The sequence below is a fragment of the Typopeltis vanoorti genome, chromosome 5, assembly GCF_054136105.1.
Source record: "Typopeltis vanoorti isolate ZY-2024b chromosome 5, IOZ_Tvanoo_1.0, whole genome shotgun sequence".
NCBI lineage: Eukaryota > Metazoa > Arthropoda > Arachnida > Uropygi > Thelyphonidae > Typopeltis > Typopeltis vanoorti.
In genome coordinates this window covers 165850712-165868735 of record NC_143553.1, presented here as the reverse complement: position 1 = coordinate 165868735, position 18024 = coordinate 165850712, and the positions used below count along the sequence as shown (strand labels likewise).

The following is an 18024-nucleotide window of genomic DNA, read 5'->3' as shown; positions in this document are numbered from 1 at the left end:
TAAAGCACGATTCTAAACCTGCTGTTACAAGTAATACATTCTCCCGATTCTTGGTGACGATGTTCAAAAAAATTGCGTGACACCTCCACGGAGTCCAATGACTCATCGCGGGGGGGGGGGGGCTCTACACCACACAATGCACTGTCTGTGCGACATAATGTACAATGCGCCACCTGCCACTAGTCCCCCAATAAACTACTTTAATCGCCATCCACAGGACAAAAATATTGTCCACTGACAATATTTTTGCCTATTTCATTGCGTGCGTTCTCGGGCTGATTTATCTTTATGGGGAATGGAAACAAAATCCAAGATTCCAAGAGAAAGTCCTACTATCCCCATAACGCACGGGGGTTCCTCTCCTCATGACAAGAATCGGACTGAGGTCGTTTCCGCTCGAAGGGCGCACACTCCCATCGTTTTTCCAAATACGGAGGCGCGGTGTCTATAAGATTTACGGAATGTCCCCATATTGGATTAATGATTCCATAGTCACATTTTTCTAAAATGTAATTTCAAGTCTATCTTCAAGTAAAAAATAGTTTAAGGTTTTTTTTGTCCAAATCTTTTCATGATTTCGACTCGATACTCGGTTAAAAAGACGCCATTGGAATCCTAAAAGAAGGTAGTAGTGAAGGTTTTTTTTTTTTTTTTTTTTGCGGGGGAGATTTCTTGTAGGAAGTTCCGTTTCTTTCGTTTTTTTTTCTTCTGTAAACAACAAACAAATTGGCCGAACTTACTTTGTAAGAATGTCCCCCCCCCCCCTCCACACACACACACTGGCTCTTTATGTTGCATTTGGCTGTTTTACTGAAGTTTAGCGTAATATTTTATTTATCTTTTATCCAGTTAGCTTAAAAATATTCACGTTAAAATATTCCGATGCCCACACATCCGACTAATTAGTCTGAAGTACACGAAGTTGACTTATATAACAGGTTCAAGAATAATTTTATATCAGGGCACATCTGTTAGCACGTGCAGTGGTTAATATTAATGCTGAAGGCGCCAGGGTAACTTGCTGTCAAGGTTGCCTCAGCTTAGTTTACAGCGCAATCTGAAAAATTTGTTGTTCGTCACTTCCTGCATACTGAACCTGCGTGGTTTCCATGCAGGAATGTTTTGATTGCGAGCGGAGAGCTGTTTGGCCTTCTCAAAATTTTCAAATACTAGTAGCACTCTATAGGGTTTACGTTGTTTTGTGTTTCTTATTACTTTTTTTTTTCAGAAGATGATTTTTCTTCCCTCAGTTAATTTTTATAGGAATGATTATAAACTTTTTCGTAAACAAAATATGCCAGAATAGAAATAAGATTTTTGCATTTATAATAGCTTATTATTTTTCCTTGTATGAGTGTATTTACTGACAACGTAAGTAAATGATACGCATGTCAGTTGATGATACGGCAACTGTTGTCGAAGTTGACAGCACCTAGTTAGAAACGTGTTAAAAAAATAAACAAAAATATACAGATGATTCCACACCCCTGTCATAAACTTTAAAGACGTATTCTAACCATCAAAATTAAAAACTTAAAAAAAAAATCATGGGTCAGGAAACTTCGCATCTCCGAGATCGAGCCTTTGCAGATGCAGCACACTCTGATTTTATTGATTCGTATGGAATTTCCTCCCTTTTCTCCCCCGTCCCTATTGGGGAGAGTTGAGCCCCCTCATGAGGAGTTAAGTATTTATGACTGTAGATCCGTGTGTTCACAGGGCCGATTTGCCTGTTCTGGGGAAAGAAAAACCCGAGTTCCCATGTGGAAAACCCTCCCACCGTATGAGAACGGCTAACTCACCTTTGGTCGAAAGAGACCAGATTTCCACACGTCTTGGGCGGGAATCGAACCCAGGTCTTTCCGACCAGAGGGCTTCGTCTATACCGACTGAGCTACGGAGGCTCAGCATACTCCGATAACAAGCAAAGTAGACAAACACAACTCTATGAATCACGAGACTACACAACCAGAATCACATGCAAGACGTAGTTGGAGTTGCGTCCAGGCTAACAGATTCGCTCTGAGGTAGTGCGGTCATATGCTAGTGGTTTGTAATGGAGGACGAGTTGCTGAATTTGGCTTAGAGGCACATTTATTATGAACGTGCCAAGGAAAATGCACGTGACGCACGTAATTTTCCTGTTCTTTGAATTCCATACTCCCAAACGGCTTTATCATCGTCTTTATGATCTTGGCACGGTTTCTGCATCACGGAATGAAACGGGGGGGGGGGGAGGAAGAAACTGTGAGGGCACGAGATCGAAAAGAAAACATACTGCATGTAGTGGCATGAAATCGACGCACTAGCATACGGAGAATTCCACTGGATCTTCATGCAGGATCCTACATGACAATCGGATTTATCTTACCATTTGCAGCGAGATCAAGCTCTTTTACCAGACGATCATAATCGCCGGTTGGTGTTTTGTCTGTCGTTTCTACAACAGTGTACTTTGCGGAACCAACCATTTCTCTCTTATGTGCATTTCCATGAAAAGGCAATGTTCTTTCGAAATGGTATTTTCAATTATCACAATAATCGCATACAGGCCAGTCAACATGTTATTTCAGTCAAGACATCAGCAGCAATTCTCCATCAAAGTAAGTATCTTTGGAGACAGATGAATAGGATCGTATTTTTTTCAAACAAGTTTACAAGATTTTTGTACTCCGATCAGACTTCTTGCAAAGTCTAGTAGAAAATATCTTCCATGATGAGTTCGATGACCTTCCCCATGGGAAAGTCATCAAGCAAGGCTTTTCTTCCTTTTCAGGAAGAAAAGCCTTGCCGCCTTCATGTGAAATGGCCTAACTCACCTTCAGGGAATTTCCCACAGAATATATTGAAAGCGAGAGAACACATGCATTTCAGAATACTGTACTACTGACCTCATAAGCTTTATTGTTTTTGGCATACTCCTAAACAACTACCGTCAATGAACATGTTGCACTAACCATCACACTTGTACTTCATTAATGTTCATGCCAATGACTAAAATTATTATTTTTTTCAGGTCAACATTCATCGAAGAAGTGAAGCCTGTAATCCAAGAGATCGATGGCTTCTCCTGTGAAGAAAGTCTATTTTCCAAAGTCATTAGACACGTCCGTGAATACATTAGAGGAAGACGATGACATTAGTGACACTACTGAAAACGAGGCGACAGAAACATCTCCATTACTTGGAAGCCAAAACACTCTACGTCGACATTCCAAGAGACACTCACATGGAGAAGTGCGCGATGCCGAAGCGGGAACCGCTGAACCTCCTACTCCAAAACGCTTTTGTGATTATGCAAAACCAACTCTAGTGCTCTTTTACTGCAACTTTTGGTTGGCGTCTTGCTATTCCATCATGGCTCCTTTTTTTCCCAATGAGGTAAGATTTTATCCCCCTTTTTACAACAAATGAAAACGATTTCATCTATTTAATTCATAATTCGGATTTTTGTTCTAATGCAGTTCTATTTTCACCTCTCTGAAAGGGTTTCTCATAAAATATTGAACCACAATCGGCAGAAAAGCATGAAGATGAAAACATTCTTCTGTGGTTAGGAAGCCAATTCGTTATCTAACTGATGAAAGTGGATGCAGATCAGGCTGTCCCGGCAGATGGTTCTCTGCTGAACCGACATGCCGCAGGATTCTGAAGACTCTTTTCTGTTTGGATTATATAGTCTACAGGAGAAGAACAGTCCCCACTCCACACATATGAGATACAAATAAATATATACACTCGTTAAGTCAAGTAACTTCTACCACTGCACAGACTGTCAGGAATATGTTTTGCATGATGTACTGATGTCACCTTCTTCAAGCGATAACGCAGATGGTGGTCCATTTTACACTCGATTTCCAACATCTGGACCTTGGTTTTCTGTTTCCTCACTCATCCTATTAGTAGTTTGTCTCTCACCTCCTCTAATTCACTAAACTAATCTCCTCCATCTATTGTCTTCTTCTTCTTCTTCTCTCTTCCATCATCTATGTGGATGATGATCAGGACGAATGAACTCTTTCCACTTCTGTCCGTCCCTGGACAGTCCGAACAGTTCTGTCCAGTTTGGTGTCGCTTGTTGCGATTTGGGTTTTCAAGTCCTTTTTTATTTTGTCTAATTCTGAGCCGCCCTTTCGATATTTTACCTTCCATTGTTGTATACAGGAATTTAGTTGGTAATCTTTCTGTTCTGGTCACATGGTTAAACCAACGCAGTCTTCTTTCTTGGATTTTGTCTATTATTGTTATTTCTTGTTTTAGTCGTTTCCTTATGTCTTAGTTTCTTAGTCGATCCAGCAGAGATACTCCAAGTAATCTTCTTAGCCAACCCATTTCAGTAACTAATAATTTTTTCTCTTCAGCCTTTTTGAGATTCCAGCATTCACTTCCATAGAGGAGTGTTGGGAGGTCCATTGTTTCATAGATTCTTACTTTTGTTACTTGTTTGATGTCTCTTGCCTTCCATATTTTATTAAGTCGTCCAAAAGTTTAGGATGCTTGACTGATTTGTCTGTTTATATCTTTTATAATTTCCCCATTGTAGTCAATTATTCCTCCGAGGTAGGTGAAGTTTTCTACCTGCTCTAGATTCTTACTATCAATTTCAATTTTCAGATTGGTGTTTATTTTTCCTATTTGCATAATTTTTGTTTTGTAGATGTTTAGGTTTAATCCAAATTTCATACATTATTCCTTTATTTTTTCAGAAATTTTGTAGATCTTCTTCCGTTCTTGGAAGTAATGCAATGTCGCCTGCAAATTTTAAGTTTGTTATATTTTCCCCATATATTTTGATTCCGGGGTCTTCTTTTTTTAAGACCTTCTGGTTGCTTCTCCCAGTGTAAAATTGAACAGATCCGGTGACATATTGCATCCCTGTCTTACCCTACTCTCTGTGTGGAACACCGGTTGGCTAAGGTGTCCTCCGTCTATTATGCTTAAAGAATTCTAAAGTATTTAATTTTGTGGCATCCAGCTTATCATTCCCCGCTTTTTTTTTCATCTTCTAATCGAAAAGTGGCTTTCTCTCTGTGATTAAATTTTAACTTATTATTAAACAAGTACAAAATATTGTGCAATATCTCAGTTTATCAGATATGACACAATATTGTAATGCACAATTTTGTATTGCCTCTCGCGTTTGCACGAGGGCCAGTACAAAAGTAATGCATCTTTTTTATTTCTTTACTATTATTACTGAACTCCTCTGACTACCTCAAACAGGAGATAGTGCCAGATCTGGGTGAGATGTAGAAAATCAGCCAAAAGGCATTCGTATCATTTGTGCTCGAAATTGTGGGAGATCAGGAGTTGACAATGAGAACGTCATTCGTGTTTACGGTGGGCTGAACTCTTACTAATGCAGTTTTCAATTTCTGCAATGTTCTCCCCTTACTGTTCTTCACTGATCACGGGGATTCTCTCCAAAAAAAAAAAAAAAGTTCAAAAGTTCAAAAGAACTATGAAAGTGTTCAAGAAAAAGAATCCTCTCTCAGCCATGTCAACCTCACCTTCCGGTGACATGGCCTGCATCCATAAACAGAGCCTCTGGCGAGACAAGGATTGACGCCCTATAAGCGTATTTTTAACTAAGTTGGATATGCCAACTAGACCTCTATGTGGTAGATGACTTTCTTTGCCTGGTGAAACATTACGGTTCCGATTATTTGAGACATGAACTGGCTATTGCCATGCTTTCCTATGCAATAACCACTTGAAAAGGGGAACAAAAACCGCAGACGGATTTCGAAGCGCTGTAATATGATAATGCATTAAAGCATAACAGATTATTTTAACTAGTTTTTCTTAACCAAGAGATCAGAGAAGCATCGAATATCCACTCTAATATCTCAAGTGTCTCCGTAGCCTAGTCTAAAAGCGTATTCAAAAGAGCTTTTAGCTGGGTCTCAGTTACCTAGTTTCATCTAGAAGTGAGGAATTTTTTCAGTTGGCATCTCGGTCGGTTCTTTTAACTTCATTGGGAAACAAAAAGCAGGAGAATTTACGCAGCATTAAGGCGTAGTCCAAATAAATAATCTCCAGCCTTTTGGGGCACTGTTTACCTAAAGAGAATAACAGGGTCCTGATAAGGAGAAAGAGTGAATGAAGGGCAATAAAAGGCACACACACACACATATTGGTAAAAATAATAACATATTCGTGGATTCATTAAAACATTTTATTTTATGTCAACAGAAGTACTCACTGCTGTGTTGTTTATATCAACAGGAAGTTTGTAACTTGTGTATTCATGACGTTTTTACTTAACCCAGGTTTCTAAACACACGCGCGCTCCCGCATGAAAGAGTGATATTTCGTCTATGAGACGATTTCCTGCGTCTATGAGACAACAACAGTAGTTCATCAAACATGACAGCCACTTCATCCATCTTCCCTGGCCAGTACAAAGCCGGGATCTGAACCCCATATCAGAAAAACAGATACTGGAACAAAGTTCTCTTCCGGCAAATCTGAGCCAGCTGTAAGACTGACTGGTATGTTGTACACGTACATATAATCCAACACCTTGTGGAATCTATGCCAAATCGGGTATGTGCTGTAATTCGGCTAAAGTAAGTCCAACACGGTATTAAATAAAAGTTTCTAAATCAGTGTCCAGTACGTGTAGTAAATTGACTGCGAGCTGAGTGATTGTTGGGGGACATCAACTTCGGACACAGACTGGAAGAAGAAATGATCACACACAAGAAGGAAATGGAATTTATGCACTTACTGAGAGTAAATTACTTGAAGTGCATGTGAAGATGGGGACTCGTGCCATGAGAGTTTGGATGATGTTGCAGGATCAGGAGATCTGTCCATAACTAAGATCTGTCCATAACATTGCTTCCAGTTGTGGAGAGTGATCATACGTCTTGAATTTTGAGGAAGAAAACATGAAGAAATTCCAGTTAAGAAAGGGGATATGTGGAACTACAAGGCAGGTGATCATGATACACTTAAGAGGCAACTTGAAGCAGTACCATGGGCTCAAGATCTGCAAGGGAAGAATGTTCAGAGTGGATGGAAGGAAGAGTATCTAGAGGAAGCAATGTCACACAGTATACCCAAGTTCAAAAGAGTAAATTAGGTGGGGTGATATGGACGAATTATATCGTCAAGCCACAAAAAAAAACGAAAATTTGTGGAGGATATATAAGGAGAAAGGAGACCGCAAGTAGAAGAATAGTACAAGGGTCAAACAAGAAAGGTGATCAGCATTGTAAGGAAATGAAAATTAGATAAGCAGGCCAAAGAAAATCCCAAAGAGGTCTTTCGTTATGTGGCATGTAGGAGGAGGAATGATAACTTTAATGAGTGCTGGTGGTAGACGATATACTTCAGCTACTGAGTAGCCCCTCTGCAAGGGAATGTCATCCAAATGAAGATATTGCTGTGGAAGAGGTGAGAAGAACTGATGTAAGAATACAGATTGATGAAATCGGGGTACTTAGGATATTGCAGAATCTGAATGCAAATATATCTGTGGGATTAGATGGAATATCAATTCACATTTTACGAACATGTGCAATGGAGCTGGAAGAAAGTGAAAGAAGGTCAAAATAATTACTTTGGGTAAAGAAAAATAAATCAGTGGTAACAAATTATAGACCAACCAGTACCTCCCGGTGGTAGTAAAACTGTTAGAAACGTTGGTGAAAAAGAGAATTCAATTCAAGAACGGATTGATAAGAATATGATAATCTATGATGGGCATCGTGAGTTTGTGAAAGGTGGGTTATGCTGTAGCAATTTACTAACTTTTTATAATACATTGACGACCGAGTTGGATAAGGGAATGGCTACACGATATACTGCTGTATTTTGCAAAAGCGTTTGACAGTATACCACATGGAACTCTGTTACGAAGATTGAACAAATTAAAATGGATCCCAACTGGTGATAGGGATACAAGGGTGACTGATGAACAGATAACAAAAAACAGTATATCGAGGAGCAGAATCCAGGAGAAATTATGTGACTAGTGGTGTGCCGCAGAGCTCTATGCTTGGACCACTGCTTTTTAATTTGTACATAAATGATATAGGAAATAATTTGAAGAGAGATATTCAGGGACGGACCCTCCCGCCATCTGTCTGGAGGGGTCATCCCTGGAAGTTGAATAAAGGTATGGTTAGTAGGGGCCTGAGGACTAGATTTTTTTTGTGGAGAGTTGTGAATGAGTGGAATGGGTTGCCAGAGTCAGTTGTGATTGCTTAGTCTGCTAATGGGTTCAAGGAGAGGTATGATGAATACTGCGTATCTGTCATACCTTTATAGTTTGGGACTCCCACGATGAGTCTTAGGAATACATGGAGGTGTCTATGCAATAATAATAATAATAATAATAATAAAACACTTTGTAAAAAATAATTTGTAAAAAATAAATAATACACAGTAAACTTCGTGTCCGTTGATTATTCAATATGATGATTGCAGTCCTTGAAGTACAGATAAACCCAATTAGGGGTGAAATTCGAGTTTATCTGTTATTTTTAAGCTTGAAATGATGATATCATGTTGATAATGAGCCCTCCCCCCCCTATTCGCTCAGAAAAGTGATACTGAAATGTACCTGCTTTTTCCCTCTTTGTTTTTCTTTATTTATCATTGTGTACACGAGATTTCTTCATATCTGTTGATGATTTATCTAATCAAGTGTTGTCATCACTCTCTTGCGCGCTTGTCAAGTCAGAACCGATTTTGAAATAAATGCATAGTTTCTGCTCAGTAGCGTAACCAGGGCCGTACTTATGCACAGGCGCACAGCTGGAGGCCCCGAAAATTTAGGGCCAATTTAAGAACTCCAAACAATGAGTGGGGGCCCTGCTTGACTCAGGAAAAGTGTAAGTACGACCCTGAGCATAGCTATTATGCTGTAAAACCCCTGAATGCGAAAGCGCTCGGAAGGCTTTCGCCGTAGCGGCTACAGGCTGCAAAGACCGACTGTGTGGTCCTCTCACTGGCTTATAGCGCTTAATGGGTATCCGTAAACTACACGAATTATTTTTTTTATAGAACACAAAAAATTCTGTAATGCATCATCATTTTTCATTTTGTTAAAATATGTAGTGCTGTTAATACCCCCCCCCCCCCCACACACACACACGCTCCCGAGGATACATGGCAGGAATTTAGTGATGATGGTGATGATAACGCAAGAACCGGGCTTTAAAAAAGGTGAAAAGAAATTGAAAACATACCAAATAATGCGCTAGGCAAATAACGGGATAAATAACTTAATTCAATTCTGATGAGCAAATTTTATTAGCATACAACTAAATAAATAGGACCGTTTATTGTCGATATCTCATTCAAGCAATCCACCCACATGAACACTCACTCTAAAAAGTATGCTTCCGTAATTAATTTGAAAGAATAACGGAACATGCTCCCTTCAATTGTATCTCCGTTGTCGAAACCAGTGAAAGGAACAGAGACAGGAGGACTTGGCAGTTTGTACACTCAACACACCTGTCGAGCGCTTTCGCATTCCGAGAATTTGCAGCATAGTAGTTACAATCTTTCTTCTTCTTGACTTGACATATAGACAGATACATGTCTATCTGTATATGCCAAGGGTAGTACTATCTAGTGTGTGTGTGTGTGTGTGTGTGTGTGTTCACTGATGTTTATTTCTTCCTTGGGCTACATATCATAAAGCTCCTCTGTTTAGTCCGGTCAGCAAGATGCTCATCTGTCGTTCACGACAGAATCATGAGCCTATCCTGAACCAGTAGGAGGTAAGAAACAAAGTTCAAGACAAGTGTTCCGTTTTTATTTCGATGAAATATCTACAGCGCCATTACTGGGGGGAAAACGGGGGAGAGGAAGGAGCCAGTTGTGTTCAACCATTTCTAGGATGGGGAGCCGGATTCACATAGAATAAAACTGGCACAGAAGAAAACTGTGTGTATTTCTAATCACTCCAAGAAAATGCCGTTTTCTGGGACTTACCGAAAATGTTTTTATGTCTAATTGCTGATAAAGAGGGGGGAGGGGGTGAAAAAGAAAACGTGCCTTTAGTCTGTGGCCAAAACTGAAGCTATGAATCTTTCTTCTTATAAGGATCAGATGGCAGGAATATTACCACAAGGCTACTCAAAGCATCCCAGAACTAAAATAGAAATAATAACAAGCAATTTTGTAATAATTTGATGTCTGTGTTGACACTTCCTCCTGTGTACATATTAAGTGATTATAATGAATGTGGCCCGGATTCTTGATTGCTCTAATTCAAGCGATAGTTGGATTTATATAAATGGCTTTCAAACCAATTTTCTGATCTTCTCAAGAGTCATTCATTTATTGACGGTTTCCTTTCATCAGATTTTTCAGTTAATGCTGGTGTACCCCAGTCTCAATGCTGTTACACTCGTCCTCTTATACATCAATGATTCTCTCTCTCTCTCTCTCTCAGCATTGGCATCCAATCCTGTTCATAGGTTTGTTGATGATAGTGCCGTCCATTCCTATTTTTCATTTTTAAAACCAAGTAGTACTGAGGTAATTCATGGTTAGAGATCTTCTTTAATCAATAATCTCTGTGTCATTCTCAAGTGGAGTGAGGATAATTTGGAAAAATTTAATGCCACCAAAATGCAATTCTGTTCTGATTTCCAGGAAATTAGACAGGACTGTGTTATCCTGATACTTAGAATGCTTGGCTGTATTCAGGAGCGAGCCATTTGCTTACCTGATGATCTCACTTTCACTCCCTCACCGACTCCTTTCATTCACTTTCCAGAGACGCGCTATTGCTGTATTATTTCCCTTCAATAGGTTTTTCCATGGGCGCTGCTCCACGGAACTGGTCGCTATCCATCCCCTCCACTTTCCTCCAGTGATATACGAACCTGAGCAGCTGCTGATCAACGCCATTCATGCAGTTCCACTTCATATTCATCGAACCGACTTCTCATCCTCCACCTCTGCTTTTGGGAACAGTCTTCCGCATAATGTTTCCAAATTCCTTCTAATTTGGAAAATTCTAATTCCTTCCTTTTTTCTTCTAATCACTTACTCACACACATCACGGTTGTGTTGTAGGACTTCTCCGGTGTAGAGCTGATTAAAAAAAAAAAAAAAAGTCGAACCGCACCCCTTCAGATCTACGAAGAGTCGTAAGGTGGACTCTCCTTATGACTCCTAAATTGAATACCCCTCTCCCGGTTTACTCCATTGATAACATAAATTACTTATTCTAAAACGAAGAAAATAAAACCTGTTAGTCGTAAGTAGTTATGAAGTTTCTAGTTAACTGCCGAGTATGAATAGCTGATGAAACAAGCATTGCTCAGTGCCTGGAAGCCATAGACATGAAACGTTCGTTCTTTGTTATTGATATTTAAACTTCAGTAATTCCCAAGCAATTCATGTAAGAAGACGTTTTGAAACTTAATTTCAGATCAAGATGATACCAAGGTTGACAAGCCTTTTTTTTTTTTTTTTGAGACATCTTAATATCTGATCATAACGGTGTGCTTTTTATCAATAATATTGTAGGACATTAATCTCACGAACTTTCAACAGTGAAGAGCTCGGGTCAAGTCAACGCCCTTATATTTATTTATTGCCGTTATTTATGTTCGCAGTCGTTGGGAAATCTGTAAAAGCAAAATAGGTTAAAGGTTATTATGTAAAAGAAGATGAAAGATTCTATTCGTAACTTACTGAACAACCTTTTCACAAATGTTACCTCTTCTGAATCTCGGTAGTTTCATTGCTTCATGGCTCGACACTTGTTTGTTTTCCGAATGACAGATTTTCATGTCTTAAATTTTACTTCTTTTTATAGCATTTGGAGTACTGCGAAAGAAACCTGAACTGAAAGGGATTAATAATGCTTGGGAGAAAGGAGATATTTGCTGATGGCAGCAGCAGATTGTCATCATACTTCTTTCCTAACGTAGCTCTTAGTAAAGGAACTGAGAAATAAATCAAGAATTGCTGAAGGATAAAAGGCTACGATTAAGTACAAAAAGTGCCGTACGACAGAAAAGAGAGACTAAAAAACATGCTAAAGAAAATTCTAGGAGGGAGTATTGCTGCGATGTGGCTGGGAAAAGAAATGGCTTGGAAAGAACCACTCTCCGAACTAGAGTTGGTGGAAGAATAACCAAAGCAAAAGTCGATTGGGTTGTTTGGTTACAGCCAAAGTAGCTAACGCTATCAGACCGAAGTATGTCTGTTGCTTTGTCCCCCGAAACAGGCAAACCGGTCTTCTCTGGCCAGCAGCCAGATACAAAATCACTCTCCACGAAAAAAAAAAAAAAAAGTATTCGCCGAAGTTCCTCCCCATCTTATATTTATTTAATATTATTATTACGTGACACCTCCAGAGAGTCCAAACACTCATCGAGGGAGGGCACCTACTCTACAACTCTCCGTCTCCACCAACTACAACGAACCGCAACTACCAACGCCATCATCTACACCCACGCCAACTACCGCCCACCACCACTAGTATTTTCACAGATAATCACAAACATCCATGCCCATGGCGGGATTCGAACCCGCAACCTTTTGGCTGTAGAGCGGATTCGCTAACCACTCGACCAACCAGGCCGACAATAAGAGTTATATGTCCTAATAAGAGGTCCATAAAGTGATTGGAAGGAAAGCTTGTGTAGCTCAGTTCAAGTGTGGTGTTTGCATTCGATCTCTGGCACAGGCAAGCGGGTTTCTCGTCCCTTAAACTCAAGAAAACCCACACTATTTCAGACATTAAACATATTGTGTTAGGATTAGGAACCACGAAATGGAAGCACTTGTTGAGCACTGTGGTCACTTAAATTGGTGATAGCCGTGGGCCATCTATCTCTGATTGGGTACCAGTGGAGAATGAACTGCCCGCTCAGTCCCAAAAGTTAGATGTCTAAAACGGCCTCGCCTACTCCCTATACGGAATAAAAGGCTGATATTTTTCTTTTTTTAAGTGAATAGTGTGCTGTATCTTTGTTTGGAGAAATTTCCTTTCTATGAGACTCATTCTAAGAAATAGAAGTCAATAAATAAGAACACGAAGACCAGTAAGACAACTTTGATTTTCTGGAAAATATAATTTGAGGTGAGATGAGGAACCTTTCCAGGTTTTTTTTTTTTTTTCACCCGGAAACTCGGGTTGTTTCGTCCCTCAGAACAGACAAACCGGCCCCGTGAACACACGCATCTACAGACAAAGGACACTCCTGGAATAAAGATTGATCGATCTATTCCGTGGGATTTCTTATTTATTGACTTCTATTTCTTAGAATGATTCTCACACAAAGGAAACGTTCTCCAAACAAAGATGCAGCACACTAATCACTTAACAGGCCATCCTAACAGGCCTCGAGGCCTAATACGTAAAGGAAGAAGAATATTAATTTGGTACATTAATAATAAACATAATAAAAGATGACTATAAGGACGCCTGGGCAGCTTGAAAGTGTTGCAAACTGAGGCAACTCCGATGCCGAGGAGTTTCCTTAGCAATTCCTCTGTATTCTAATAAGCTCTCTGGTCAAGTTTTCGGAAACTTGCAAAGTTTCTATTTTTTTTCCTTGGGTCTGACATAAAGACGAATCTTTATTATTCCAAATTTCTATCTAAAATAAAATTAAAACAATATTGTATGTTGTTCTGTTTGCAGCTACTCGGCAGATAGCGAAACCTGCCAACTATGCACAAGTGGGAGAGCATATTTGTCGAGTACCACATTCGAAGGAAAGTCAATAAGTTACAAGTGGTTATAAAAAATTAAAACAAGTGAAACACGAACCTCGGAAAAAACAAACATGTATTTCTGTACATAATCCCTTTCAACTTTAATACACTCGTTCCATCGCTTTATCACATCTTCAAAACTAGTAACATAGAATTCTTTTCTCTCTTGTCTCAGAGTTGACTGAGACAAGAGAGAAAACTCTGGACCTCATTTTCAACCTTCTCATCATCAGCAAAATTTCTTGACCCAGTTTGAACTGCTGCAAGTAACAAACGTTTCTCGCCGTAAAGAGGACACATCTATTTATGAATGTCCTTTTCAGTGGCACACCCAGAGGGGGGAAAAGGGGGCTTGGCTCCATCCAAAGAAAAAAGAAAAAAACACTAGAAGATTTTCCAAAAATCTTTTCCTAATTAAAATTCATTTTGTTTCAGAATGTTTGCAATTCTTGCTAATGGAAAATGCTAGGAAAATAGTAAATTATCGTAAGTTACTGTTGTGAACATAACGTGATTGTAGAGATTAAAAAAAAAAAGAATAAAAATAATAATGTTTTATAAAAAACGAATTGTTTCTAATTAAAAATAATTGTTTCTTCTAAAACGTTCTTCAAAAGAAAAGAAAAAAAAATATGGCAGTAATGCAACAGCAATTATGCTGTTGAATAAATAAAATAAGTTCGGCATTCAGGGGATTCGAAAGAAAACAAAGTAGCATCCATTTTCAATCTCAATTCTGATAATGTGAGATTGCGCGTGTAGCCCTCAGATTAGCCCACTGGTATGGCTCATGTTGCATAGCAACATAACGACTGCAAGAGACAGTGAGATAGATAGATGAGAGAGAGAAAGGCTATTCCGTTACGCTAAGACTCATCGACCTTTAGGTCAAACTGTGGGCCAAATTATACAAGTATGGGCTTGCTTTTAATATGACTGTTCTATACCAATTTTATTTTTGTCTGTTTATTTATTTATTAAATGCATGGCTGTATGGACTATTTTTTACGCTACGTTAATGCCTCTAAAGTGGTAATGACTCCAGTCTAGTGACAGTACTGTAGTAACTTCAAAAAGACTGATATTTTATAATGGATGTCATCGGATGGACAGCGTTTACGAATAACAAATACCAGGTCGTGGATCAGAATCTACGATCTGTTATTTGTATATCAAGGTATTGGTGTATCAGAGCCCTCTACTTCCGCGACACATTTGATACATTACAAGGAAAGGATCCTCGTGGATCAAAAGCGACATCGTGCAGACCGTAATGCTGTCGATACATACCACTGTTGGTGTTTTCAGTAGTGGTGTACGAATGTGAAAGATGGATTATTAAGAAGAAAGACAGGAAGCGAATTGATAATTGGAATTATGAGTGTGGAGGAGACTATTAAGAATCCCATGGACTGCAAGAATGACCAATAAGAAGGTTTTAGAGAAATATAAAGACAGAATGCTCCTTGAAGGTGATAATCGCTAAACAGAAGGTGAGTACTTTGGACATGAAGAGGAAGACTGCAAAAGAGTTGGCGGACAACATAAAAGAAGTTATCAACTTGAACTTACATTGCTGAAAGAAAGAAAAAGAAGCCGATTATGATGGAGTGCATTTGTTCACAAGATCACCAAGAGTCGAAATCGACTGGATGGCGCATAACAACAACAAGAAGAAGAAGCCATAAGCAAGTGATGGAGCAGAGGAGCTAGAAACATTGGCGTTTCCGCACTGGTTTCCTCAGGGAAGAACTTGCTCTATAGGCCTTATGATCTCTCTCCCTCTCTCTCTCTCTCTCTCTCTCTCTCTCTCATCTTTAGCAAAGTAGAACATCTTATAGTCTTTAAAAGTTTGAGAAACATTTCTCTGCAAAAGCGGTTTAGCAGGTTGTCTTACACGTAATAAACGACTATTCGGATGATCGAGGATTATACTGAAGTATAACATGAAAATTAAAATAAAATAACATAAAAAAATTATCTCTACTTTGTCCGCATATTAAAGCGCCATGTAAGCACTAATTACACGACTGCCGCATGGGGTATAGCGCTATAAACAGACGACAGCACAGATTCTTAAACGCTTTTTTGTTTTTTATCCATTACCCCTTTAAAATAATTATGTAAGCAGTGTAATCGTGCTTGAAAGACATTTATTTCTGCAATAAACTAAACAAATATAGAAAGGATGTAGTTTAGAAAAATTTCAATAGTTCTAGAATTTCAAGAAGTTCTATAATAACCATTTAATTCTATTGTACAGGGTGTCCCTGAATTCATGGCCCAAACGTGAGGGGATGGTAGTGCTCACCGAAACCAGCAATATTCGTCAGAGAATATGCGGCCGCAAACGAAGTGAGGAGTCGGAAATGAAGGACAGACAACACAGGTTTCCAGAGTTACATTTGTTGAAGATAATTACATCAAATGTTGCAAAGTTCGCCCACCAACGTTGATGCACGCGGCACAACGGCGGAGTAGTGATTGGCTTATCTGCTCGTAAACACCGGGCTTGTCGCGCACATCGCCGGCTGCGACGGACAGTCGGGCGTCTGCGCCCCTATCGGCACCAGGCTGGGTTTGCTGCCGCATATTCTATGACGATTATTGGTGGTTTCGGTGAGTACTACCATCCCCTCACGTTTGGGCCATGAATTCAGGGACACCCTGTAGAAGTCAAGTGGATATTATTCCAAAGCCGAATCTAAAAACGATGAAGTTTCGTAAGGTAAGTTGACCAGAGAGCTTACTGGAATACATTCCCCGGCATTGACGAGTTGCCTTAGTATGGACCACATAGAAGACATAAGCGCAGCCCAAGCGTCTGTATATTCGCCTTTATTGGTCCATTTGATAAGGTTTCACTGACCTGACAGCTGTTTTGAACTGGTTGGTTCTCCCCAGAGATACTATATAAGTAAAGAACCTCTAAAGATTACGCTATCCCCAGACTACTTCCAGCAAGTGACCGAAAGATCGTTCAACTCAGCGTTGGTTCCACTCAGTGACAGGCTCACCCTACCACCGAGCAGAACCGCTCATATTCCAACGGAAAAGCATTCACCGACACGGCCCCGATAGAGGCTACGCCAGAGAACACCAACACTTACCCCCGGAGACTCAAATTACTCTCTCAAGGCAATCCCCCTCCCCGAAATCTTAACGTCCCCCTCAGCGGAACCAGACCCGGAAGAAACCTTAACAGAGCCAAAACTCTCATTCAGTAGTAAGGCACTTCAAATGTCAGAAAGACGTATTTTTCGTAAGCGAACTCTCGGTCGGTGCGTAGACGTAATTACTAAAATAAAGAGCCAAAAGGCTTCACTTCGGCGATGCAAAATTATATAAGTAAAGTGGATATTAAATCAGCATCATTTCAAACTATGAAGTTTCGTAAGGTAATTTACTAGAGAGCTTACGGGAATACATGCCCCAGCTTTCACAAGTTGCCTTAGTATGGAACACAGAACTGAAGCCTTTTAGCTCTTTATTTTAGTAATTACTTTTAAGCACCGACCGAGAGTTCGCTTACGAAAAATACTCCTCTCTGATGTTTCGAGTTCCTTAGTACTGAACGAGAGTTTTTGCTCTGTTAAGGTCTCTACTTGATCTCTGAGAAGAACCAACCAGTTCGAAAGAGCTGTCAGGTGAATGAAACTTTATGAAAATTGACCAATAAAAGGCGAATATATGGACGCTTAGGTGGCGCCTATGTCTTCTATGTGGTCCATACTAAGGCAACTCGTGAAAGCCGGGGAATGTATTTCCGTAAGCTCTCTGGTCGACTTACCTTACGAAATTTTCATAGCATCACATTCGGCTTTGAAATAATGCTGGATTTTATATCCACTTGATTTATACAATTTTGAATCGCCGAAATGAAGCCTTTTGGCTCTTTATTTTAGTAATCATTTAATTCACTAACATTTATCAATGTTTGCTGCGACTCCAGATTCTTTTTCGCAACCCCTGTAGGGGTGGCTACCCACAGATTAAAACTGCGGATTACACTTTTTTTTAAAAAGAAAAAATATATAATTTCAGAATAATTATTTATTTATTTTATTTTTATTTATTTATTTTTATTTTTATTTATTTATTTTTTTTTGACGCTTCAATGGACTGACATATCTGAAGCACAGGTAGATAGTGTCTGACCACAGATCCCAGACCCTAGTCTGGCAACTTGCCAAGAAGAGTCAATTCATGTTGAAGGGGAAAAAAAATAAGCTGATGTACGAATTGGTCATCAACAGGCAAAATCACGTGCTTTATACGTAACATTTTCCAACTGTGATACAAGCAAAATAGTTACCA

General features: G+C 39.4%; 1 protein-coding gene across 1 annotated transcript in view; it reads left to right on the top strand.

Annotated features, from left to right (window-relative positions):
* Window positions 1-18024, top strand: part of LOC150107030 (MFS-type transporter SLC18B1-like) — a 213497-nt gene that overhangs the window by 645 nt on the left and 194828 nt on the right. The window contains exon 2 of the mRNA XM_090392910.1: window positions 3017-3381. Coding sequence (XP_090249036.1) covers window positions 3061-3381 — 321 coding nt within the window. The 5' untranslated portion in view covers window positions 3017-3060. The remainder of the gene's footprint in view (window positions 1-3016; window positions 3382-18024) is intronic.